This window comes from Tursiops truncatus, chromosome 18 (assembly GCF_011762595.2).
Source record: "Tursiops truncatus isolate mTurTru1 chromosome 18, mTurTru1.mat.Y, whole genome shotgun sequence".
Taxonomy (NCBI): Eukaryota; Metazoa; Chordata; class Mammalia; order Artiodactyla; family Delphinidae; genus Tursiops; species Tursiops truncatus.
The window spans coordinates 12370554-12398313 of NC_047051.1; the positions used below are offsets into that span (position 1 = coordinate 12370554).

Consider the following 27760-nt stretch of genomic DNA (forward strand, 5'->3'; position numbering starts at 1 on the left):
TAAGAGGAGAAGAAACTTGGCAGGAAGTAGATGCTTTTGCCTGCAGAGAGAGGTCCTTGAGTCCCCAAGAAAACTGCGTCCCCTCCCTCAATACACACGCGCGCACAAAAGTTGAGGGCACACCTGCCTTCCCCAGATGGGGCTCCCTGCGCAAACGCCTCCTCCTCCTCCAGGATTTTCCAACGCCGGCGCAAGCTCCTCCCTCGCCCGAGCGGGGCTCCAGTCCTAGCCCCAAGCGCCCGCCCGAGCGGCGGACGGGAGTGGGTCCCGCTCGCCGTCATTGGCTGTGCGGCTGGGGGCGGAAGGAGGACTTTGGCTGCGCCCGCCGCCCCAGTGAGCCCCACATTCCCGCGGACGGCTTCGCGGGCGCGGATCGGCGGGACCCGGACGCCAGCGAGGAGGTCGGCGCAGCCCGGTCCCACCCCGAGCGCGGGAGCCGGCGGGGCAGATCAGCGCGTCCCTATTGACAGGTCAGTGAGGGGCTCCCAACGCCGCCCGTGAGCAGTCGCAGGGGAGTGGGCGCCGGGGGCGCCCCGGAAGGGGGCTCGCCCTCTGCCACGGGCGCCCTGTCTCCTCCCGTGGGGCGGCCTCGGGTCGCGGAGGCTCCGCTCCCTCCTGAGCCGCCTCGCAAACTCTCCCCGGCTCTCAGCGGTTTGGCTCCTTGCTCTGGACACCCCCGAATCTGTCCCCTTCGTGCCGGCTACAACCTTACTGCCGGCTAGCAGCCTCCGCTGCCCGGCTCTCCCTGTTCTCGGGGTGACTTCATGGGGCTACAGTGGGATGCAATGTCCTTGGTCCCGGGATGACCCGCTTCTGTCCCGGACGCAGGGAGCCGGGGAGGTGTGCCCTCGCGTCTGCCGCTGCAGAGGTTGATTGATTTCCCGGTGCAAGTGCAGACAGTTCTGCACCTTGCGGAGCGTGTCTCTAGGTGCATTCTGATTATTCCTGCCTTTGTGGTGTGTGCGGTCACGCTTGTGTTTGGCGCCTACCTGGATTTCTGGGGTCATCCGTCCCTTCCTGGGGACTCGCTGCTCACACACTGACAGCCGCTTTGTACCTTACCTTGCTCGCGTGAGTCTTTTCACCTGTCTCCGGCGGCTCCAAATCCGGTTAAGTTCTACCTGGCGCAGAACATCCTGGCGTTCCCCAGCCGTGGTTTCCCGAGCTCTTGGTTGTAGGAAAACGCACCAGCTACCTTTCCCTTTTCCGTGATCTGATGAGACGCTGGAATCCTTCGTTTCCCTGCCGAGGTGCATGCATCATGGGCAAAATGTTTGAGTTCTAATTGAGGAGGGAGGTGTGTGATGTGCCGTCCTGCGGGGAGTAGAAGGACCCCTTCATTCACAGAAACATCTTGTTGAGTACCAGACCAGGTTAGCGGGCTGCACCTGCTCGCTTTCCACCGCCAGACGCCTGGCGCCCCGTTGGTCCCAGTTTTGGTGTCAGACTCCAGAGACAGGGTCCGTCTCCTACTGTCCTTCGTTTCCTCTGCCCGTTAAATTTCCTTCGGAAAATTCTCTGCTGAAGTATTAAGCACTTGGGTGGTTCTTTGCGGGGGATAATGGGATCCGATGGCTGCATGACGTCTCAAAGCCATTGCATTTGGTTCAGTCCAGACACCAGGTGCAAAGGGTGGGAAATAAGCAGTGATTAGGTCCTGGGCAAGTCCCAGGCCGACCCGAGGGACCATGCCTCAAGATCTTTCTTCTCAGGTGCTTTTCACTTTAGATTTTTCAGATTCATTGTCAGACAATTGCCTATCAACGGGAGAAGAGTCAAGATAAGCAATACTCTTCTTCAAAGGTTTACCTCATAATGCAGTCTTGCAGCCCAATGCATCCTTAAAAAAAAGAAAAAAAAAGCAGTATTTAGCCTGTGTTTTAGCTTATTCGTGAACTAGCTCCTAGACATGATTAAATATGTTTTGTGACTAAACTGCTTTATTTTGCTAAGTATAAAGGCATTTTGCCCCACTCTCACGCCCCGCCACTTACACCCTTTATAATCAGCACGTAGCTCACAGGTAACGTGAATGGGCTCTTGAAGCGTGTGTTAGTGAGACTGTCTCGCATTGACACCACCCCACAGAGCACGTCCCAGTAACCTTCAAATGCTGGGCATTGTGGGGATGGGGAACCATTTGCCAACCTCTGAAGTATTCTGGGAATAGTGAGTTCCAGAAAATGGGTGGGGTATTCCATTTTTGTGTTTGTGTTTGAAGTTTATTATTTATTTGGCTTATTCATTTATTTTTTTACTATTTTTGATTCCTCTACGTAAGGCAAAGTGCTTGAAGAGCTTCACCACACACACATTTACGGTTCTCATTAAAGAAGCCTCACATAAGGTAAGATCCATTCTGTTCTCCCTGCTGTTGGTTAGTTCAATTCAACAGATTTTACTGGATGTCTGTGATGTAAAGAGATAAATAACGGTATGCTGGTGTGTGGCTTCAAATCTATCAGGAGGTTTATTTGCAGGCTTCCTGAGTTTCTTTTTTATTTTTCTTTTTTAATGAGGGCAGATGAAGGATGACAGAGCTGATTGGTGAGATTGATTAATCACACTAATCATTAAGTAAACTTGGAGTCATACATTTTTCCTAAGAATGAAAGATTAAGCCATCACAGGCAAAATTCTCTGATTTGGCCTCTACTCTAGATCAAGTCTCAGCCCATTTGACAATATTTCTTCTCTGGGCTTACTCTTCTCCCTGTGCTTGTAAAGTCTGTAGAATTTATATTTAACTGTTTTATATTTAAATATTTTTTAAAGATTTACTTAGTTATTAGGGAAAAGCAAAAAGTAAAATTATGGCTGAATTTTTGTGTTTTGCTCATTTGGGTATTTTAAATAGTAATTTAAGAACCTGGAAAATTATGAAAAAGCCATCAGGCACTGGTGTAGGCACTACATCAGGCACTGGTGTAGGTCCCACTTGCCTGGCTCCTGGCACCCATGAACCATTCAGTAAATATTTGTTAAATGAAACTAGAAGCCAAAAAGTAGTGTGGCAGAAGAATTTTCTTCAAATAGATATATACGGAACATATTGTATAATTACATTACTACATTAATACAAAGCATCACAGACTTAACTTTTATAGGCTATTTCATTATTGTTCATAATGACAACTAACAAAACAATAAAGCCTTCAAGTTAGTTAATGGAATTAGGGAACCCAACAGAGAGGAAGCTCAAATTAAGTGCCTGAGTTGGCAGGATTCCTTTTAGCTAACAGATGTACCTACAGAAATCAAGCCAGAGGCCTGATTTGATTCAGTAGTCCATGATACCCACATGTGGACTAGCCTTTGACACAGAACTGGGAAGTCCATCTGTGCATCCACTGTCTTTGCAGGTCCAGGGTAGCAGGCTACCGAGCCACATTCTAGGGCCTCGTCACCTCTGATTCTGATTTGTGGCAGATGTCTCTGTGGGAGAGAGCACTCTGAGATGCTCAGTCACGTGACACAGAACGCCTTCTTCAAGAGCTCCTTATGAATAGAATCCATGCTCACACTTGCATTACCAGGAAATAGTTATTATTTAGTCTACACTAAGTTTTGACAACAACAACCACAAAAAAAAGGAGATTCTGAGTAGTCAAGTAGCCATATACAATTTAACAGTATCTCTAAACACGACATGGCACAATCCAGCCAGAACAGTGTCAATATTTCAATCCTCTGAATTCATATCAGGAACAGGATAGACTGTCATTAATATTTCCTGAGTTCCTAACTTTTAAATGATTATTTATCAAGTTGTATTAAGATGGGAGATCAGTTGGTCCAGACTTATGATTTGTATTATGGGCTTGAACGTTGATGCTGATGCTGTTACAGGCAACAGTGAACAGGTCTGGAAATCGTTAGCCTATAACAGTTGTTAAAAATCGTGACTTAAGAAGGTAACAGCCCTGAATACAATTTTTGATGGGAAACAAAAGCATAGGTGGTTGTAAGAACCTGTTTCAGACTCAGAAAGACAGGAAGATGACTTAACCATAGTTAAAATACTAAAGTAATTCATTCAGGGAACATTTAACATATAGATTCCCTCCCCAGGGGTAGCCAAGACAGCAGCCTTCCTGATTCATTTGTCACGGTAGTCTAGTAGTGATCAACAGTGCCTGGCTATCTATCAACTGTTGCCAATTAAGCTGGTTTTGTTCTTACTCGCTTTCACTTTTCCTATGACCAGGATTATAGCAGAGGGATTTATCTTCTCATTTCTTAAAAAGAACATTCAGAACATGCTGTAAAATGCAACTGTAACAGAAAGTGCAGTCAAGTCCTACTGGGCAGGTTGACTTACTGGCCTCAGACTGAGAGTCTTAAACTTTGAAATAAAAGGTACATATGAATCATTTCAAAGGCTTGTGTTAAGTGTATACATTACAAAAAAAGAAGGAAGAGGAGGAAGAGAAAGAGTTCTGGGCTCAAAAATCAGTTATGTTTTTGCTGCGTAAGCTATAATTAAATTTTATTTCTATTTCTTAATGAAAATGCCCATATTGTTTTTCTGATTAAAATTCAATTCATATTCTTTGTACCAACATTCAGATACAGACATACACAAAATAGAATATGAACATACCCATAATATCACCCGCTAACAAATCATATGTTAACAGCTTGGTGCATAACCTCTTATTTCCTTTAGTTTAGTTTAGTCTGGTTTGGTTTGGTTTTGCATGCCTCTAAAATTGTGGACGCATGTGTAGTAGCAGTGGCCGTGATAGTAGTTTTTTTTTTTTTTTTTTACAAAAACAGAATCATACTATGCACGAGTCTGAAGCTTACTTTTTGACTCTGCCATACATCTTTCCATGCTAGAACATATAATCCTTTTGATTACACCAGAATCCTCCATTTGTATGACTCTTCCATCATTCATTTAACAAATCCTTTACTCATGGTCATCTTGGTAGCTCCAATGTTTAGCTACAGCGTACATCTTTGTGCATGTGCATCTTAAATGTGTCTGATTTTTTACCCATAGGATAAATTATCAGAATTCATTATTTATATTATTAGCCTATATGCCATATATTTTTGGGTAAAAAAGGAAGCACTCAATAATTCATCCAACAAGTAGTAGATATTCCCCACTGTGACCCAGACTGTCTTCTATATGCCCAACATTATTTTTTGCACTTAAATAACAATTTTTATTGCTGTTTAACATTCATAGAGAAAACACACAAGTCATAAGTACATAGTTTATGATTTATGTGTTCAACTTGAACACACTCATATAAATGGAATCCAGGTCAAAAATAAATATTTACCAATCCCCTCCTTTGTGCTCTTCATGTGCCTTGGCAACCAATTGATTATTCTAACAATTACTCACGAGAAAGTCCTTCGTGAGTTTGTTGACCTTGATTTTCATAGTCGAGTGCTAAATTATGGGAACTATGCCTTTAAGATTGACAGTGGAATATTGACTGATGCTTCTCAGACCTTCAAGGACTCCTTGTTGACAAAGTTGGCCTGGTTCAGCTGAATTAGTTTCCAAGATCCTTCATTCTGTCCTCTTATCACTTTATCATCCCTAGCAATTTTGGTCTTATATTTATCCATTTGATCCTGCTTGGCTCATATTTGGATTGATATGATAAACTTTCAATAACAAAAGAAACTGAGTAACTTGTTTTTCATTTGATTTCCTCTTGTTGGCCACCCAGCTCAGATGAGTATAGATGGATTTAGAGTTGGAAAAGGAATCCTGGGCTCTCAGTTTGTGGTTTCTGTCTCCAGCTGTCTCCTTCTGCCATCCTTTGTCTTAAGGAGTACAAATAATGACCTTCAAAATCTACTTAACTTTTGGAGACCTCAGTTTCTTGATTTTTAAGGACTTCCAGCTTCTCAATTCTATGAAAAACGTTTTCCTTTAATGTAGTGGTTGTTGTTTCTTGTTTGGTTTTTGTTTTAGTGTTGTTAGATTTGCTTTTTCATAGAGGAAAGTTAATATTGAGTGACCGTAAGGAGAGACGGAATGAGTTAGATACATGAAAAGTGTTTTAAGTTAGTTCCACAATGAATGAGAAGAGAAAATATTTGCTTCTTTTCTGTCCATGTGTTTTCATTCCTTGTGTTATTTTTCTAAGAAGCTGAGGGCTGGATCCGTTTCCGAGCACAATACTGCTGATACTGATCACTCTCAGGCTGAGCACAGTAGTGAGCACAATACTGATCACTGCTCACATCACCATGGCTATGATCTAGATGAAGTGCTACTCAAAGTAGTTCACGCACCAGTGCCAGCCCTTGAATTGTTAATTACTCATTCACCATGAGAGATGGAACTTGAGTCAGAATATAAATCAAGTAAGGCACTAAGCACACTTTCTAGTTTAGATGGCTTTTTTGGTGGTAAGACCTTCTTGAAGAAGGAAGCAGTGCTTTGCAAGTTCCTCTTCTCACAAGGACTCATAACCCATATATTCCCGAGGGAGTCAAGTGGCTACTCTGAGTGGCATTGATCTCTAATGTGGGGCTTTGTAGTTAAATTGAGAAATTTATAAAAATGTAAATATTTTCTCCTTCTGTACTGATTTTCTATTGAAATTGGGGGTTTTTTGAGGGGTGGGTGTGTTTATCCTTGAGATAGAGTGACTAACAGCACCATGGTACATGATGTTGCTGAATGCAGTAAATTATAATACCCTTCCCTACAATGATCAGCGTATTGTCCTTGACCCTTTTTATCTCCACAGACGAGCACAGGGACAAAGGCTGTGATAATAAGGGACTTGGTAATTTTCAAAGGATGGGATTATCATAGAATTTAACTTAACACTTTAAATAAAAAACAATGCATCTTACTTCCACATCCAGTCACATCTTCACTGACTCACTGTGGTAAACTCCCTTTCGATTTTTATTGTGCTCTTCAGAATAATTCGTTCCAACCACTCAGCTATGTTCATGATAATGTATTTCAGTATTAACAGCAGATTCCTCCATCCTTTCCTCAATTATCCTGGTGGACACTTGACTCAATAAAATCTTTGTTGAATATTGTTGAGAGACACAATCGTTTGATAAAAGTATGGTCAGAGTTTCCTCTAGAGCCTGGAACTATTAATTTTATTGCCATAACTAAAATATTTATAAATTTAGTGAGTGTGCATAATTTTTCTTTACTATTGAATAATTACCCTTTGACTAATCAATATGAATACAAGATCATGTATTCATTCATTCATTCAATAAATATTATCATGCAACCAAAAACAGAACAAATAGGAACTACCTCTCCAAGAAGCTTCAAGTTTCATCATTCCTTTATCCTTTCAATCTTGCAAGCATCCAACAGATACTTATTGAGCATCTTTATACCAGAAACTGTGCTGAATCATGGATAGAAACATGAATCCTTGGAGAGACCTTCAAGATGGAGAAGGAGTAAGATGTGGAGATCACCTTCCTCCCCACAGATACATCTACATGTGGAACAACTACAGAACACCTACTGAATGCTGGCAGAAGACCTCAGTCTTCCCAAAAGGCAAAAAACTCCCCACATACCTGGGTAGGGCAAAAGAAAACAGAAAAAAACAGAGACAAAAGAATACGGACGGGACCTGCACCTCAGGGAGGGAGCTGTGAAAGAGGAAAGGTTTCCACACACTAGGAAGCCCCTTCACTGGCGGAGACTGGGGGTGGCGGGGCCGGGGGAAGCATCGGAGCCACGGAGGAGAGCTCAGCAACAGGGGTGCGGAGGGCAAAGCAGAGAGATTCCCACACAGAGGATCGGTGCCAACCAGCACTCACCAGCCCGAGATGCTTGTCTGCTCACCCACCGGGGTGGGCAGGGGCTGGGAGCTGAGGCTCGGGCTTTGGAGGTCAGATCCCAGTAAAAGGACTGGAGTTGGCTGTGTGAACACAGCCTGAAGGGGGCTAGTGCGCCACAGCTAGCCGGGAGGGAGTCCGGGAAAAGTCAGGAACTGCCTAAGAGGCAAGAGACCATTGTTTCGGGTGCGCGAGGAGAGGGGATTTAGAGCACCGCCTAAACGAGCTCCAGAGACGGGCGCGAGCCGCGGCTATCAGCGCGGACCCTAGAGACGGGCATGAGATGCTAAGGCTGCTGCTGCCGCCACCAAGAAGCCTGTGTGCAAGCACAGGTCACTCTCCACACCTCCCCTCCTGGAGTCTGTGCAGCCCGCCACTGCCAGGGTCCCGTGATCCAGTGACAACTTCCCCGGGAGAACGCACGGCGTGCCTCAGGCTGGTGCAGTGTCACACCAGCCTCTGCCGCCACAGGCTTGCCCCGAACTCCGTACCCCTCCCTCCCCCCGGTCTGAGTGAGCCACAGCCCACAAATCAGCTGCTCCTTTTTTTCTTTCTTTTTTTTAAAATTAGGTTGTTTATGTGAAATCTTTGTTTTTAATGTAGGCACATCACTATAAACTTCCCTCTTACTACTGCTTTTGCTGTGTACTGTTTTTTTTAAAATTAATTATTTATTTATTTTTGGCTGTGTTGGGTCTTCGTTTCTGTGCGAGGGCTTTCTCTAGTTGCGGCGAGCGGGGGCCACTCTTCATCACAGTGCGCGGGCCTCTCTTGTTGCGGAGCAACATGCCCAGTCTCAGTAGTTGTGGCTCACGGGCCTAGTAGCTCCGCAGCATGTGGGATCTTCCCAGACCAGGGCTCAAACCCGTGTCCCCTGCATTGGCAGGCAGATTCTCAACCACTGCGCCACCACGGAAGCCCCAGCTGCTCCTTTAACCCCATCCTGTCTGGGCGCAGAACAGACGCCCTCAGGCAGCAGCGGAACAGACGCCCTCAGCCTCAGGAGCAGCGGATTAAATCTCCACAATCAACTTGATGTACCCTGCATCTCTGGAATACCTAAATAGACAACAAATCGTCCCAAAATTGAGGCGGTGGACTTTGGGAGCAACTGTAGACTTGGGGTTTGCTTTCTGCACCTAATTTGTTTCTGGTTATATGTTTATCTTAGTTTAATATTTAGAGTTTATTATCACTGGTAGATTTGTTTATTGATTTGGTTGCTCTCTTCCTTTTTTTTTAATATATATAGATATATTTTTCCTTTTTCTCTTTTTGTGAGTATATATGTGTATGCTTCTTTGTGTGATTTTGTCTGTATAGCTTTGCTTTTACCATTTGTCCTAGGGTTCTGTCTGTCTTTTTTGTTTTTTAGTATAGTTTTTAGTGCTTGTTATCATTGGTGGACTTTTTTTTGGTTTGGTTGCTCTCTTCTTTCTTTCCTTTTTTTTTATTAATTTTTTTATTTGTAATACTTTAAAAAATTTTATTTTAATAACTTTTATTTTATTGTATTTTTTTTCTTTCTTTATTTTTTTCTCCCTTTTCTTCTGAGCCATGTGGCTCACAGGGTCTTGGTGCTCTGGCTGGGTGTCAGGCCTGAGCTGTTGATGTGGGAGAGCTGAGTTCAGGACATTGGTCCACCAGAGACCTCCCGGCTCCACGTAATATCAAACAGTGAAAGCTCTCCCAGAGATCTCCATCTCAATGCTAAGACCCAGCTCCACTCAACAAACAGCACGCTACAGTGCTGGACACCCTATGCCAAACAACTAGCAAGACAGGAACACAGCCCCACCCATTAGCAGAGAGGCTGCCTAAAATCATAATAAGGTCACAGACACCCCAAAAACACACCACCAGACCCAGTCCTGCCCACCAGAAAGACAAGATCCAGCCTTATCCACCAGAACACAGGCACCAGTCCCTTCCACCAGGAAGCCTACACAACCCACTGAACCAACCTTAGCCACTGGGAGCAGACACCAAAAACAACGGGAAATATGAAGCTGCAGACTGCAAAAAGGAGACCCCAAACACAGTAAGTTAAGCAAAATGAGAAGACAGAGAAACACACAGCAGATGATGGAGCAAGGTTAAAAACCCACCAGACCAAACAAATGAAGAGGAAATAGGCAGTCTATCTGAAAAAGAATTCAGAGTAATGAGAGTAAAGATGATGTAAAATCTTGGAAATAGAATGGAGAAAATACAAGAAACATTTAACAAGGAACTAAAAGAACTAAAGAGCAAACAAACAATGATGAACAACAAAATAAATGAAATTTAAAATTCGCTAGAAGGAATCAATAGCAGAATAACTGAGGCAGAAGAACGAATAAGTGATCTGAAAGATAAAAGAGTGGAAATAACTACCACACAGCAGAATAAAGAAAAAAGAATGAAAAGAATTGACAAAAGTCTCAGAGACCTCTGGGACAACATTAAAAGCACCAACGTTTGAATTATAGGGGTCCCCGAAGAAGAATAGAAAAAGAAAGGGACTGAGAAAATACTTGAGGAGATTATAGCTGAAAAATTCCCTAATATGGGAAAAAAAATAGTCAAGTCCAGGAAGTGCAGAGAGTCCCATACAGGACAAATCCAAGGAGAAACACACCAAGACGCATATTAATCAAACTACCAAAAATTAAATACAAAGAAAAAATATTAAAAGCAGCAGGAGAAAAACAACAAATAACATACAAGGGCATCCCCATAAGCTTAACAGCTGATCTTTCAGTAGAAACTCTGCAAGCCAGAAGGGAGTGGCAGGACATATTTAAAGTGATGAAAGGGAAAAACTACAACCAAGATTACCCAGCAACGATCTCACTCAGATTTGACAGAGAAATTAAAACCTTTACAGACAAGCAAAAGCTAAGAGAATTCAGCACCACCAAACTAGCTTTATAACAAATGCTAAAGGAACTTCTCTAGGCAGGAAACACAAGAGAAGGAAAAGACCTACAATAACAAACCCAAAACAATTAAGAAAATGGTAATAGGAACATACATATCCATAACTACCTTAAATGTAAATGGATTGAATGCTCCAACCAAAAGACATAGACTGGCTGAATGTATACAAAACAAGACCCATATATATGCTGTCTACAAGAGACCCACTTCAGACCTAGAGACACATACAGACTGAACCTGAGGGGATGGAAAAAGCTATTCCATGCAAATGGAAATCAAAAGAAAGCTGGAGTAGCAATTCTCATATCATACAAAATAGACTTTAAAATAAAGACTATTACAAGAGACAAAGAAGGACACTACATAATGATCAAGGGATCAATCCAAGAAGAAGATAGAACAATTGTAAATATTTATGCACCCAACATAGGAGCACCTCAGCACATAAGGCAAATGCTAACAGCCATAGAAGGGGAAATTGACAGTAACACAATAATAGTAGGGGACTTTAACACCCCACTTTCACCAATGGACAGATTATCCAAAATGAAAATAAATAAGGAAACACAAGCTTTAAATGATACATTAAACAAGACGCACTTAATTGATATTTATAGGACATTCCAACCAAAAACAACAGAATATACTTTCTTCTCAAGTGCTCATGGAACGTTCTCCAGGATAGATCATATCTTGGATCACAAATCAAGCCTCGGTAAATTTAAGAAAATTGAAATCGTATGAAGTATCTTTTCCAACCACAATGCTATGAGACTAGATATCAATTACAGGAAAAAATCTGTAAAAAATACAAACACAGGGCTTCCCTGGTGGCGAAGTGGTTGAGACTCCACCTGCCGATGCAGGGGATGTGGGTTTGTGCCCTGGTCCGGGAGGATCCCACATGCCGTGGAGCGGCTGGGCCTGTGGGCCATGGCTGCTGGGCCTGTGCATCTGGAGCCTGTGCTCCGCAACAGGAGAGGCCGCAGCAGTGAGAGGCCCGCGTACCGCAAAAGAAAACAACAAGAAAACCAAAAACAAAAATACAAACACATTGAAGCTAAACAATACATTACTAAATAACCAAGAGATCACTGAAGAAATCAAAGAGGAAATCAAAAAATACCTAGAAACAAATGACAATGAAAACACGACAACCCAAAACCTATGGGATGCAGCAAAAGCAGTTCTAAGAGGGAAGTTTATAGCAATACAATCTTACCTCAAGAAACAAGAAACATCTCAAATTAACAACCTAACCTTACACCTAAAGCAATTAGAGAAAGAAGAATAAAAAACCCCAAAGTTAGCAGAAGGAAAGAAATCATAAAGATCAGATCAGAAATAAATGAAAAAGAAATGAAGGAAACGATAGCAAAGATCAATAAAACTAAAAGCTGCTTCTTTGAGAAGATAAACAAAATTGATAAACCATTAGCCAGACTCATCAAGAAAAAAAGGGAGAAGACAGAAATCAATAGAATTAGAAATGAAAAAGGAGAAGTAACAACTGACACTGCTGAAATACAAAGGATCATGAGAGATTACTACAAGCAACTATATGCCCGTAAAGTGGACAACCTGGAAGAAATGGACAAATTCTTAGAAAAGCACAACCTTCTGAGACTGAACCAGGAAGAAATAGAAAATATAAACAGACCAATCCCAAGCACTGAAATTGAGACTGTGATTAAAAATCTTCCAACAAACAAAAGCCCAGGACCAGACAGCTTCACAGGCAAATTCTATCAAACATTTAGGGAAGAGCTAACACCTATCCTTCTCAAACTCTTCCAAAATATAGCAGAGGGAGGAACACTCCCAAACTCATTCGACGAGGCCACCATCACCCTGATACCAAAACCAGACAAAGATGTCACAAAAAAGAAAACTAAATGCCAATATCACTGATAAACATATATGTAAAAATCCTCAACAAAATACTAGCAAACAGAATCTAACAGCACATTAAAAGGATCATACACCATGATCAAGTGGGGTTTATCCCAGGAATGCAAGGATTCTTCAATATATGCAAATCAATCAATGTGATGAAACATATTAACAAGTTGAAGGAGAAAAACCATATCATCATCTCAGTAGACGCAGAAAAAGCTTTCCACAAAATTCAACAGACATTTATGATAAAACCCCTCCAGAAAGTAGGCATAGAGGGCACTCAACATAATACTGACAGAAGCTGGCTCGAACTCACACAGTTATTGCAGCAGGGGAAAGGGTAATGGCAAATCTCACACGAAGTCTTACATTTTCTACCCAGAAGTGACATGTCACTTTTCCCCAAATTTTATTGGTCAAAACAAGTCATGTGGCCACCCTCATTTCAGAGGGGGTGGAAACACACAGCCCTACAACATACCTGGACAGAGGGAAGAATGGCAGAAACATGTGAACATCACCAAGGACCATAGGTCTCAAATTTATCCCTCTTTTACCTCCAACCTCCCCAGAGAGAAGAAATGTAATGAACATAAAATTTGGAGACATAGGGATATAGATTTGAATGCCAGTCCTGCTTCTATGTGGCTGGGTAGCCTTGGGCAAGCTTTTAAATTCTCTGATCCTTAATTTTCTCATTGGTTAAAGAAAGGTGAGGGATAATAATAACTACAGTAGACAGCTGTGAAGATTAAAGAATATACACCTGCACCATGTACACACACACACACACACAACTAGTATATGCTTTTATTTAATACATATTGGCTGCTGTCATTCATTTTATTGTTGTTTTTCCAAACTAGTTTGTCTGGACATTTCTTCTCCTACGCAAGCATCCCAGGTCCACCTTTCCCTGCCTGTCATGTTCTGTTCCCATTCCACAATGATTTGGGGATGCTCCCACCATCCCCTCCCCTCTACTTCCTACCACTCTTCTGGCATGATGTGCCCCCCTACATCCCAGGGCACATGACTGAAATAAAAGAGAACTTAGATGTAAGAGCAGTGAGTGATGTGTGAACGTGTGTTTCTGACCAAGGCTATTCCTACAATTGGATAAAAAGCACAGGGCACACAACCTTAAATGGTAAGGTGAAGAGCTCAACCCTGATAAAGGGCAAAGCCAAAGTCTGTTAAATCTTGTATAAGATACTCATGATTTCCATGAGTAAAACCATATTTATTTATATTTTTTAAAAGAATGTATAACTCTTTTATATAGGTCATCAGTGTAGCAGTCTGTTTTCTATAAATAATTACTCATTATTTTCCAATTTGACCTCCTTGCATTTTTAAGTTGAAATACATTCTGGGAGAATCTGAGCCTACACTTGTTTACTGCATCCATATTGTCTTTGACAGATTCTGGTCTTGAGTTGTTATCTCATATGACAACAGGCTGCTGGGGACTTGATTTCCTCCCACACTTGATAGCCTGCCATGTCATTATGTTCCATGTTACAAGGAACATGTAGACATTCTCTTTGTTAGCCAGACTTTTGAGTTCATTGTGCTGCCTGAGAGAGAGGGAGAGGGAGAGGGAGAGGGGGAGAGAGAGAGAGAGAGAGAGAGAGAGAGAGAGAGAGAGAGAGAGAGAGAGAGAGGGGATGCATGAGAGAATATTAAGACAAGCTCTGCTGCTCTGTTCACACAAAGGATTAGCAGGACCGTGGGAAGTCCCACATGGGAACTTGCTTTCCTGATAAAGGACACAATGTCCTCTTTTCTGTCTTCTGCCTTCCCTGGTAAACCTGGAAGTCCTGGTAGAAGAGTAATTTCAAACCATGAGAGAGCACTTTGTCTCCTTATAGGGTTGGTGTTTTATGTAACCTCTGCCTAAAATCTGACTCATCTGGTACTTATCAATTTAGGGTACCTAGCTAGAGCCTCAGTCGTATGATTGCTGATGACTGATGAAAAGCACTGTTAATATCAATGCTCCATATTTTCTTTTCATTTGCAGCTGCATTTTGCGACAACTAGATTTTCTTAAAATTGTTTATTGGCTCCTATTTCAAAAGATACTGGACCCTGGACTGTAAGAGAGTTTATGTGGTTGGGTTTAGCCTCTTGCCACACTAGAGGATTCACCCAAACCAGGGCAGTCAGAGAGGTGGTTGCTAGTTTAAGAGTTGTAAGGAGTGTGAGTTCTTTAATCTGCTGAACTTGGTGTTTGAAGACTGTTTGGCACTTACTGCCTAAATCAAGTCTCCCACTTGTACTGTGTTTATTTGCTGCTGTTGTTTCCTTCGGGCCCTGTGTGGAAGCTGGAGCTCACTGTCTATTGGGGGATCTCAGTGAGCTTCCCCAGAGTCCACCTACACATTAGTCCTCATTAGAAGACAACTCTCTCTCGAACCTTGAGGGAATTTTGCTAAGTGTAATAATTCAAACCAAGAAAGACAAATACCACACGATCTCACTTATATGTGGAATCTAAGGAAACCGAAAACAAAAAAAACAAGCTCATAGATAGAACAGATTGGAGGGGGTAGGGTGTGTGTGAAATGGGTGAAGGCAATCAAAAGGTACAAATTTCCAGTTATAAAATAAATAAGTCATGGGGATATAACATACAGTATGGTGACTATAGTTATTAACACTGCATTGTATATTTGAAGTTGTTAAGACAGTAGATCTTAAAAGTCCTCACCGCAAGGAAGAAAACATAACTATGGATGGTGGCAGATGTTGACTTACTGTGGTGATCATTTTGCAGTATACAAATGTCAAGTCATTATGTTGTACACCCCAAACTAATACAATGCTATATGTCAATTATATCTCATTTTTTTAAAAAGAAAGAAAACTACTCTCTCTTGACTCAAGATGACTCCAAAGCCCCTCCCTTTGACTGGGTATTTAAACTGCAAGAAAGATATCCTTGACTTCCTCTGAAGATGACTGATGATGTAAGATGAACACAACTGGATCCCATTGATCCTGGAGGCCCAGATTGAGATTCAGACCAGTGGATGGTGGCAGAGTGAAGTCATAAGCAAGGCTGGATGGCCAGTCACCATTCCTGGTCTTCAGGCAGCATCTCCCACCACCACGGATCCAGTTCCCTTGGGCATATTAAACTTCCTCTAACTTATTCTCTGATGCTTCACCTCCTGTACCTGTGGATTAGTGGGCATGATGGTAGCAGCAAATATTTGAACTTCTCCAATGCCCATTGAAGAATCAAGCTTAATCAGTGTATTTCTTTAGAAGTTTCTAACATTTTGGCTGACTTACTGCATATTATACTAAGCATATTTCTTAATATCCTTGGGGATAAATCATTTTTCCCAAGTCGTATGTAGAAAAACTCCAATCCTACTGAAAAGTTGCAAGAATAATAACAATGGACACCTATATATCCTTTAACTAATCAGTTATTAACATTTTAACACATTTGCTTTATCATCTTTTCTTTCTGTATGTATATATGTATGTGTACTTATTTTGGCTGAACCATTTGAGGGTTAGCTGCTGAAACTGTGACACTTTATAGTTACATACTTTGAACATGTACTTCCTAATAACAAGAACATTCTCCTGTATCACACTTAGGAAATTTAATATTGATATAATGCAATTATCCAATGTACAGTCTATGTCCAGATTTCCCCCGTTATCCTAATAATGTCCTTTATAACAATGTTGTTTTTTCTTTTAATTGGTCCAAGGATCTTTCATCACATTAGAGGATAAATCTTGAAATCTGCATCTACTTTTTCTTCTCTGATTATTCAGCTGACTACTAAATAATGTAATATGGCCAAAACTGTATGTAACCAGAACTTAGCCTGCCTAAGCTGCCGATTACTAAGCATTATTCTTTTTAAATATACATTTCACTATGGAAAGCATCATCATATGTTGACTGCCAGCCATGGAAGAATGAGAGAACTTATTTAGCAAAATTCATATGTATGAATTATGCTAAGCACTGGACTAATATCCAGAAGGGATGGGCAACGTATACACTATGTAATCAACTAAGGTTCTATTTGTAGTTGTATTATGAGGGACGATGGTTCATTATTTCAAGTAAACACTATGCCTTGGTTAAAAATGTCATCATGTAGACGACTCCATGAGCTTGAGTCCCCACTGGGAAATGCAAGACTTAAAACCCTTATACATACTTGTCATATTCCAATCCATTTCTAAGGAATAGGCTACAAAACATCTTAGTTTAAACAAATACATGACTATAGTTGTCAATAGAGAAATATAAATAGTGGCCTGTTTCATTAATTTGCTAATACTGAAGTTCTTTTTAGACAACCTATGTCATCACTTTTTTCTTTTCCAAATTGTACCTGTACATGTTATTTTATAGATAAAGAATGGTTATTAGTTTTTGGCATATTCTTAAGTGCAAAATTAGAGAAGTGGATATATTAGATAATTTATGTTCTTCTCTTCCATATGCCTCAATTCTCAAGATATTTTAAGTGGAAATTAAGTTTGGGGTTTAAGTTATGGAGTGAATGAAACACTTACTATAGATCCATTCTTATGCTGAAAATTTACAAGACGAATATTTACAAGAGAACGTACACAAAACAATAGACATTTACAGAAACATACACAAACAGAAAGGTTTTCACTGAACACATTAACCTGGATGCCAATGGGAGATGAAGGGAAATGGAGTGAGGAATTCAGAGAAAGAGGGATCAGTGGTGACAATTAGCCACAAACAGAGGAATATGTATTTAAAGAGGGAGGTAACAGTAGAAACAAGAAAAGAAGGAGTGGCATTTGTCGGGAGTCGTACAAGCTCTCTTATTTTTTCTTATACTGTGTGGCACCAGTGGCCCATGGCTGCCCACTTCTGAGGCGTCTGCTTAAATTTAGGGTGGACTTCATCACATGCTTATAGAAAACCCATATTTCCAAGCTCTTCCCTGTTTCCTTAGAGCAGCTTTAGAGGCACCCAAAGGCCTCTGGAGCGTGAGAGAGTAGACTGGGGGATACCTTGTGGTCTACCTATAAAGGTTTCAAAAAAAGAGTTATGACAATCACAAAATTAAGTTTACAAGAACAAAATCTTTCCATGTATCATATTCTATAAGGAGACTGTTAAGAGCATTTCCTGATTGGACAAAAACTATATTTGATACAAATTATTTTAACTGTGGAGACAGAATGAAAGACAATGGAAAAGGAAGAAATGCCATTCTCCAACCAGAGCATGGTTGGATGAGAATTTTCAAAAACATGTCTAGTATAATTAAAAATAAGCAAGCTTTTGTGTATACTAATGCTATAATTTAACCAATTCTAGCTGCTCCAAGAATAAAGAGTATTTTTTCTTACTACTCTTCTAAAATATTAGAAATGATCCAAGCTGAGTGGAAGGAGAGAACTGAACCCAAAAGTCCTCATTAAAAATGCTGTAACATCTTGAAAGGTTGATCTTTCTTCTTAACCATCTTTCTTCACACTGATTCATTTCAACCTTGCCTATGATCTTCAAGTCATTATTTCTTTGGCTGTTTGTTTTTTTCTCTAAATCAAGTGTTTAGCCAATAGCCTTTTCTCCTCCTCCCTAAAGATGACTTTCATTGTTTTGCTACTTCTTAACCAGTTCATGCTTCCTTCAACCTTTAAGTTGCCACTTTTCTCATTTTGGTTTAGACTAAGTGTGTTAACCAAGATGGGTCCAGTTTCCCCAAAGCACAGGACAGAGCCCTCCTTGGTCTTTTCTAGACATCATAAAAGATTCATGAAAAATATTATGCCTAGAACTGGTTTTATATTTGACCTTTTTATCCAGAAAATTATCCACTTAAACTCTTTTTCTAAGGGAGTATCATTTTAAAATAATTATTCTTACTAAGGCAGTGATTTGGACATAAAATCTTCACAAGAAATTTAGATACAGCAAAAATTTATTAAGAATAATAGTTTGATTTCCCCAGGAAAACACTGCTATATAAATGCAAGGGAAGTCATATCTATCAATATAATTACTTTTTAGGCTATACAAAGATAAGATGGTCAAAACAGTTACATTCCCTTCTGAAATACTTTCTGCTGTGTGTTTTTTTTTTTTTTAGTAGCTTTACTCAGTCTACACTGTTTTGCATGTCAAGAAATGTATATTCTGAATGTCTGTGGACTATACCTTATGTGGATAACTAACTTTTAAAAATGAGGACAAAATAATTAGTCTAACAGAAAAGTATTCTGAATATAATATAATTTAATTATTTTGCTGAGCCTGAGGCTAATCCAGAGAGATAAAAGTCATCACCAAGGGCTTCCCTGGTGGCGCAGTGGTTGAGAGTCCGCCTGCCGATGCAGGGGACACGGGTTCGTGCCCCGGTCCGGCAAGATCCCACATGCCGCAGAGCGGCTGGGCCCGTGAGCCATGGCCGCTGAGCCTGCGCGTCCGGAGCCTGTGCTACGCAACGGGAGAGGCCGCAGCGGTGAGAGGCCCGCGTATGGAAAAAAAAAAAAAAAAAAAAAAAAAAAAGTCATCACCGAGGTAAAGAGAATTAATAAGAGATTGGACTGAATCCAAAGCCACCTAATGACCTACCCTAGAGGTTGACTTTTAACATAAATCACAGATACCAAGCTGTTACTTTGCCATTTCTTTAATTTTCACCAAAGTGCCATAAAAAAGTTCTGATTATAATTTCTGATCATTCTTTGGAACCCCAGATAAAGATGACTGTTCATTTTAATTTTTTTGGCTGCCATTGTCCAGTCTAGACCATGAATTCCAGGGCTTATTCAGAATCTTCATCTCTCCACACTTCTTTTCATGAGATGGTTCTCGAACCCTATGAGATAGCAGATAGACTCAGTTTTTTTTTTTTTTTGCGGTATGCGGGCCTCTCACTGTTGTGGCCTCTCCCGTTGCGGAGCACAGGCTCTGGACGCGCAGGCTCAGCGGCCATGGCTCACAGGCCCAGCCGCTCCGCAGCATGTGGGATCTTCCCGGACCAGGGCACGAACCCGTGTCCTCTGCATCGGCAGGCGGACTTTCAACCACTGCGCCACCAGGGAAGCCCTAGACTCAGTTCTTTTTCTTTACTTGCTTTTGCTTTTTATTGCGCTGATACTGGGAATCACAGTGAGAGTCTACTCATTTTCAAACAAAATTCTTCTCTCAAAGCGTTGTATTGATTAAGTAGGAGCAGTTCTCAAATAGGCGAAAATATGGATGGATTTAATCAGCTCTGAATAAGCTTAGTAGTAAGATAATAAACTTTATTTTCACTATTGCAAGCCCAGGGGTAAGTGCTGCCATTGACTGTTGGTCAAAATTTACCTTTAGAGAAGAGTGAGTGGCTAGTCTGTATTGTCAGCACCAATCTTCTCTCACCTAGCACAACCTAAAAGGCCACTAGGCAAAGAGAAAGTGTTAAGGGAAAAGATAATCATGCAAATTGTAAAGGAAAGCTCAAGGTCTTGTATAAAATATTTAACATTTAACAAGGTCTTGTATAAACATGCTGTTTTCTAAGTAGAACTAAAAGCAGCTGTGCTCAGATGTGACAAATTCCCTTCTAGATTCTGGAGATGGTAGTTTCTGTATTCTACAGAGAAAGAAACCCAGTTTATCATCTAAAACTATTCATTACGTTATACTGTTAAATTTTACATTTGTAGACCAGAAAAAGCCTTTACCGTATCACATTAATACTTTATCAAATCGTTGCTAATGGTTTGGGAGAACACCTTTTGGAGAATGACACAGCAGGGCTTGATAAGGATGAAATGTTGATTTGACATCATAACAGCTAGGGGACTCTTTGAATAATGTCTGCAAGGGAACAAAGCAGCTTGTCCCAGTTTTCCACAACAAAAAAAACTTTCAAAGAGTTGTTATTCACATAGAAATGTATTTAAATAAAGGTCAGAAACTCAAGAGATTGCTGTGACAGGTTTGAGGTTGACTGTAGGCAGAGTTTTATACACGTTGCATTGTAGAAGTCAAGGCCCTGGCAGAGGCTCTGCCCACAGACAGGCTGGCGGCCAGGGGTCTGGCGATGCTTAGGTGAGAGAACTCAAGAGTTGAGGGCCTGTCAGCTCTTCTTCCTTTTACCAAGTAGCAAGGTACACACTAGAGAGTATGCTTTGTTCCTCCAAAACTTTACAGCCCTAATCACCCCATGGGAAGGAAAGCTTCCGTTCTTTCAGAGGAGTCACAGTGGCTGGGCGCTGAGTGACATGGAAGCAGAGACCCACCCCCACCCCCCGCCAAGGTCTGACTTATCCGTGCGGTCCCTCCATCTCCCAACCCGCTGGGCTCACGGTGAGTGAGTCCTTGCTCACTTCAGGAGGTGACTGCCTTTTGTAGATTTCTCCTCAGCACAGTTCTTTATTCCAAGAGACAAAGGGAAAGCTGGCTGACCATGAACTTAAACATATACACAGATCTTCATTTATAATATTGTGATCTCACTGTCTCATTTTCCTTTCTCAAAAATCACTTTCTGAGAATGGCTCAGAAAAAAGGCATCACAATCCCCACATGGCTTTAGGTGCTACCTGAAATGAGAGTCTGCTGTCGCTGCCCCTAGATAGGTCAAGGCTATGCATTTAAGATGAAGTCGCTTTCTTCTTTCCTTTGAACCCAATCCGTTTGGAAGAAACAGCCCAAAAAGCAGCATCCTGAAACACACTTGTTTGATTTTGTTTCCACAGTACCTCCTTGGGCCTCATTCACACTGTCCCAGTGCCTAAACACACACAATTTTGATCGTCCTCAGCATTATACATAGATTGTCGAAACAGTCACCAGAGAGAAAGAAGATTTATCAATTTTTAAAACGTCTATAAGAAAATGAGAACTAATGTCATCAAATTAAAATGATTTCTAACACTGCATATGCTCTATTGTTTCAGAGTAGAAGAGTGAAATGAAATTCGTATATCTGTCATTTTAAATTAAGAAGTATTCTGGAAGTAATATTAAATCTAAAGTATTGGGGGAGGATGTTTAGAGAAGTTACTTAATTGTGAAATGTCAAATAAGGACACAAGGTTTCATCTGTTGATTCCTACCATCTTACAATGTCACTTGGAAGATCAGATGCTTTCCCCAAATCTTAACCTCATTTGCTATAAACTATTCCATAGACATTTGAGGCTCACAAGTGGGCTTTTGTCTGAAAGAAGGTGATCTTCAGGATGTGAAAAGTGCTCTTGGAATATTTACACTGTAAAGAGATACCTTTGTTTTAGCAAGTGGTCTGGCAGCCAGTTGTGAGCCCTGCCATTGAATTGCCAGTGACATTATCTGTGCCTCCAACCTCACCTCCAGAAAATTATACAGTTCTGGGTAGCGAAGGTGGTTTTAGAAAAATCAGCCAATTCCAGCTGAATCGATGACCTGCACGTGTCAGAATTATTGGACTAGCAAAGACCTGGAAGTTCCTCTAGTCTTTCTAGGCATCGAGAAAGAACTGTCTACCAGCCCTTTACTTGGATGGCCTTTTATCATTTTCGAAGTATGATTTTGGACACGGGATCACATCCTAACTTAGGATCTCGTGGAGAGGTAGGAAAGGTGTCATTGGACAAATGGGAAAACTGAAATATCAAGACTGAACTGTGAGCTTGTTCAAAATAAGTAGCAGGTGGGAACTAATTACCTGAGTCTCATCATTTTCTCTTCCTACCATATTTGAGGAAACTAAGAATGCTGTTCAGGCATGGGTTCTTGTCAGTCCTCTGTCGCTGACTAGCTGTGAACCCTGAGTAAATCACAATTTCTTTGCTGATCAGTTTCTTCATCTGCAAAATGGGAATAATAATTTCTGCTCTACCTCCCTTACAAACTAGTTTGTGTGAGGACCAACATAAAATGCACAGCCCCTACCTTCTTGCCCATTCCAGAAAAAGAGTATGTAAAATCATTACTACCAAACGGTAGGAAAATTGAGACCGGATGGTATAAAGGGTAAGGATGGGCAGAGCTGAAAGTCCCGGCTTATCTTCTAATTAGATACATTTCTTTTGTCAAATCTATCAGCTTCTTTGTTCCCAGTTTCCTCAGCTAGACTTAAGAGGTCTTACCAAAACATCTTGAAGATTTCTTCTGATCCAGCCCATGAGATTCTTTCCTAGTTTTCTTGCCTATACGTCATGCTGTCTCTGAGATGCTGCTGTTTTCCCCTAAAGCATTTATGTGCTGTATGAGACAAGGTATTGCCAGATCACTGTGACACATTTGCAGTCCCACCGTGATTCTCTCTCTCCCTCTCTCTTTCTAAGGGTTGTTAGGAGCCTGTAGCAGACTTAGTGGAATTAAAATCAGCAGGCAAAGTGTAATGAGGACTAGGAGTCAAATTATTTTAGGAAGCGCTAGAACTGCCCGTGGCCCCCTCTGAGGAGCCACTAAGATGAGTAGCCTGCTTGACTGCCGACAGGGCAGCCCTCTCAGGAGGGTCCCCTCCTTCCCAGGGATCATTAGTGCCACTCAGCCACAGCCACAGCGGCCACTGTCAGCCCCTCAAGGAATCAGCCACTTAATTAGATTTGGGGAACGGAAGGGAAAGGTAAGTTTTCAAGGTAAAATGCAGGGCAGAGGTTACGGAAAGGGAAAGCCAGGGCAGAGTGGATATTTTCGCATTAGCGTTTCCCTACATCCGATGCAAGGAAATTGGAAATTTACAAAAAAATGATCTAATGCCATAAAGTACTAGGAAGAGCATCTTTTCTGGATTTGAGGAAAGACAGTCATCCATCGGGAGGGATCATTCTTCCTCAGGCTGCCTCCCTCGCCCCCGCACAAACTAGGCAGAAGCTGGCTATGACTTCCCCAGTCACGGACGCGAGGGTGTCAGAGACACACGGCACCCGCCCCCACGCCTGGAGCCTGCAGAATCATGCTCTGCCCCAGGGCTATCTGCCTGATTCAGTCCACTTTGTTTCCAGTGTTCCTCATAGGGACCCCGTGAGGAGGGGGAACATGGCCAAGAGCATTTCTTTCTCAGCACCCATTCACACACACACACACACAGACACACACAAACACACACCACACCACATACACACAAACACACACAACCCACACACAGTAAACTCATTTTGGCCCAATCTTAACAATTTACAAAGTGCTTCCCTGTCTATTATCTTGATCCCTGCATAACACAGTGAGGGAATGGGGCAGGTACTATATACCATTTTACAGATGAGAATAGTGAAGCTCAGAAAATGTAGGCAATTTGCCCAACTTCCCAAAGACAAAGGAGAATTCAGGCCTCAAACTTAAATCTCTTGACAGCCAAGCTAGTACTCTTTCTACCATTCAGAGGAAATCAAACCTTTATTCTTCTAAGTTAATCTAAAGGTTTTTTACTGAATGCCTAACATATGCAGAACAAAGTACAGAGGTAGACCTAAAAGAAAAGAACTACGTAGAAATGGCCCCCAAGCTCAAGAAGATATATTTTTATAAACAAATTAGCAAATTATGAAAAGCAAACTTACATGTGCAGTGATTCTCCTAAGCATACTAGAAGGAAATACTGGTCTGGAATTATGCTAGTGGGCTGGAGAGTGCGGGGAATTCATTTTCTGGAGGAGGAAGGTTTGGAGCTAACTTTTGGGGTCCTATTCTCAGAGCATGCACTTGGAGCATCTGTTGAAATCTCAGCAGATGGAACGTATCAGAAATATATTTTCCTTTTTATTTCCTTTTTAGTTCCTTGCAGAAACCTGGCACCTAGGGTACTGTGGAGATCAGATAAAAGTGCATTTTTATATCATCATTTGTAATAGAAAGACAGAAACATTACTTGTTCCTGGGGAAATTATTTCATTCTTTTCCCTCCCCGGTTGATTTTATAATTAAGCCTTTGCTGAAATGAAAACTGGAAGTGAGATTCAAATGTAATTTTTTCTGAATAATGCACTCAGTTGTTTTGGTTTTTTTGTCTTTGTTTTTGCAGTGATGGACACCTGATACCCTGCTGCCTTTGCTTGGAAACTGAGTTTTGCTGTACTGATTTAACCACCCGCAATGTTTGCTGATGCTATCATGACAAAAAGAATGCTGATTCTGTCCCTGTTGACCCCTGTGTGAAACGGCTTTTCATATACTGTGCATTCTTTGACCTTCCATAAAGATGTCTGAACCTGACTCTTCATCTGTATTCTCGGGGAGTATGGAGAATGGAACTTTCCTCGAGCTATTTCCCACATCCCTGTCCACATCGGTGGACCCGTCCTCAGGCCACCTGTCAAATGTCTACATCTATGTGTCCATATTCCTCAGCCTGTTAGCCTTCCTGCTTCTACTTTTAATCATTGCCCTCCAGAGGCTCAAAAATATCATCTCCTCCAGTTCCTCCTACCCGGAGTATCCAAGCGACGCTGGAAGTTCTTTCACCAACTTGGAAGTCTGCAGTATTTCCTCGCAAAGGTCCACTTTTTCAAACCTTTCCTCCTGAAGAAAATGTAAGAATCCTTCAATGCTGCGGCCCTCGGGGAGTTTTCCCTCGGGAAGTGTCGCATGAAGTACGTGCCTCAGGAAAGAAACGCCCATTTTGTTCTTTTCCACTGATTAGACCCAGTTCTCCTTCTCCTTCAGCCCTGATTTCTTTTCCTGTTCATGATGCTTTTCATTGTGAATGTCGGAGTTGATGCTGACAGAAATGCATGCAAGGTGCAGAATTTCACCCAGACTGCTTGGTGAATCTGGGGCTGGCTTCTTCTCAGTGGGTCAGGCCACCCTGTTGGACACCTGAGGCAGAACTCACCTGAGGCGGCCTAGCAGAGGATGCTGGATCAGGGCTCTGCACTTGGCTTCTCTTACAAAACCGTAAAATCAACGGACTCAGCAGAAACTGGCTAAGTGAAGTCTGAGCAATGTGGAAGATATTATCCATATTTAAAAGATAAAGTGGAAACACCAATTTAAAAAAAAGACTCAATTTAGATTTCATGTATAACATCTCTAAAACCGGGGACAAAAATATTTTAAATGTTTTCTAAATCACATTTATTGATGAATTAAGTCATATGTGGAAAAGTTCTGGAAGACTTTAACTTTTAATAGCAAGACAAATATGTGTTATAATGCCATTTGTAATGTATTTCTGCCTCTTGGGTTTTTACCTACTTATGTTATAGTCATAATGCCCCTAACATGGTGGAATTCTTTGTGATAATTGCTGTTGCTATTACTAAGAGAAGCGCCAGAACAGACACCAGGACGTTTATTTTATATCTGTAATTCTCATCAATGGAATTACACATATGGAAAATACTAATTTAGTTGTATTTTGTACAGTAATAACTCCTCGCAGTTGTATATGTTCCTTTATTCAGTTTCACAGTCTTTATAAGTTTAGTGCAGAATTATAGTAAGACTCCAAGATGTCAGATGTTTGTTCACTCTTATTAGGTTGCAAAACTTAGAAGACTCAATAGCTAATATCCATGTTATTATATACTCCATGCACGTTACAGGTCTCTGATAACTTGTTGTTGTGTGTTAACATAATACTCTACATTAGGATTCCAGAATGTGGATTTATGTTTAAAATTGTAAACACTCACATTGGGTAGCTGCTGGGAGCTTAGTGATCCTGGGGCTGCCATACTGTGGTCAGCCAAGCACACCTGAACTCAGGCTTTGTCCATGAAATGAGCCACACACCTGAACATAGACATGGAATATGGAGGGAATCAAGCTGCCCCTAAAAAACTAACAAAGCAAGCAAACTATGGCTTCTTAAGAGTAAGAATTTTAATTTAATTTTTAAAATAAATGGTCCACGGTGTAAACACTGAATGTATTCAGCCTACGAAGCCCACTGCATCAACATGCCCCTGTCTGCCCATGGCAACTGGATCCTTCTTGTCCAAAACATTTACTAATCTTAAGTGGTGGGCCTTCAACCCACCCTTTGGTTTGGTTGTGTGGCATCTCCATCCAGAACTGGGATGGGATGAAGAATCTGCCATTTTCACAGGGTCTATCTTTGTCATTCTAAAATGCTGAGAGAAATGCGGATCGGTAAGTGAGGATCAGAAGGTTTTTTTTTTTTTTTTTTTTTTTTTAAATCCATAAGCCTCACTTAAATCAGACCACATTGAAAGGTTTATATATATCAAAAATGTCCTCAAACACCATAAGACCTGCACAGAGTTGCTGCCCTAAAATGTATAATTAGTGAAAATTTTGCCTTTGCTGTCATTTAAAGCATGGCAGTGTGTTAGAATGTTATTATGTAGTATAAATGCTGGACCAGAAAAACTCTGCTATTTTAGACCATTATAGCATTCTGTGTGTGTATATGTGTGTGTGTGTGTGTGTGTTTGTGTGTCTGTACACAACACATTCTCAGAATATATAATATATATATTCACACACTCCCAATTAAGAGTTGTGTGAAAGCTGCACAGGATTACAGAGGCATCTATATTCACTTTTGCTCTTTGATTAATCTTGTGCTATTTTGGTTACCAAGGAAGAAAGGACTTGGATGAACTGATTTTAAAAAATAAAGGAGCAAATTTGCCACACAACAGTACAATCTTAGTATGATCTGTTCTAAGGGGTAACTTTATACTCTTTCCTTCTGGAAGAGATCTAAAGGCTTCTAAAAGTAAAACTAACATTTTTTTAAATTTGCAGTCACACACACCCCTCCCCCTCCCCCTGCCATGATGTTTCTAGCTCTCAAGGTTAACTAGAGTGATTGGAAGCAACATTCAAAGATGTAAAACAGGATTTGTCATTCCCAGCTTGTCAGGATAACAGATTGTACAACTTGAGATGAATTTGTGTTAAGAAGTTCAGAAAGGTTGGAAGACTGGTTTATAAATAAAGAAATCAAGCCCACTGAAAGCCTGGCTCTTCTCTTATTGTTTGTTCTCAGTGAGGTCGTCCACAAGCTTCTCTCCTAGGGAGGCTTTTCCTTCACGTCCTCTCTGAAGCAGGGTCAATAATTAGTGGCCCAAATGTCAGCCTCTCCCCACCTCTGAAGGGTCCCCTCCCTCTGGGGCAGTGAGACCCACACTTCCCTGATCAGAAGAATCACCTGGATGCTTGGGAAATATTCAGGTTCTGGGGCCACAGTCCAGACCTCAGGAGTGGAGC

General features: G+C 41.3%; 2 protein-coding genes across 7 annotated transcripts in view; one reads left to right on the forward strand and one right to left on the reverse strand.

Moving 5' to 3' along the window:
• SPART (spartin) overlaps nucleotides 1-27760 on the reverse strand; it is a 373903-nt gene that overhangs the window by 272067 nt on the left and 74076 nt on the right. Inside the window, exon 2 of the mRNA XM_033843895.2 lies at nucleotides 1063-1840. The gene's annotated coding sequence lies outside the window, so the exon portion shown is untranslated. The remainder of the gene's footprint in view (nucleotides 1-1062; nucleotides 1841-27760) is intronic.
• Nucleotides 202-27508, forward strand: SERTM1 (serine rich and transmembrane domain containing 1). Of its 6 annotated transcripts, none has more exons than XM_073795091.1 (4): nucleotides 202-470; nucleotides 2282-2347; nucleotides 15492-15602; nucleotides 24603-27508. In XM_073795091.1, the coding sequence occupies exon 4, from the start codon at nucleotides 24780-24782 to the stop codon at nucleotides 25101-25103; it is 324 nt and encodes a 107-aa protein (XP_073651192.1). In that variant the 5' UTR covers nucleotides 202-470; nucleotides 2282-2347; nucleotides 15492-15602; nucleotides 24603-24779; the 3' UTR covers nucleotides 25104-27508. The 6 variants fall into 6 exon arrangements, 5 of the variants coding, with proteins under 5 accessions (XP_073651192.1, XP_073651193.1, XP_019792300.1 ...); XM_073795092.1 differs by having other exon boundaries at nucleotides 15496-15602; XM_019936741.3 differs by lacking the exon at nucleotides 15492-15602.

Coding starts and splice junctions, on each gene's coding strand:
- SERTM1 (XM_073795091.1), top strand. CDS start 24,780: ATGTCTGAACCTGACTCTTCATCTGTATTCTCGGGGAGTATGGAGAAT.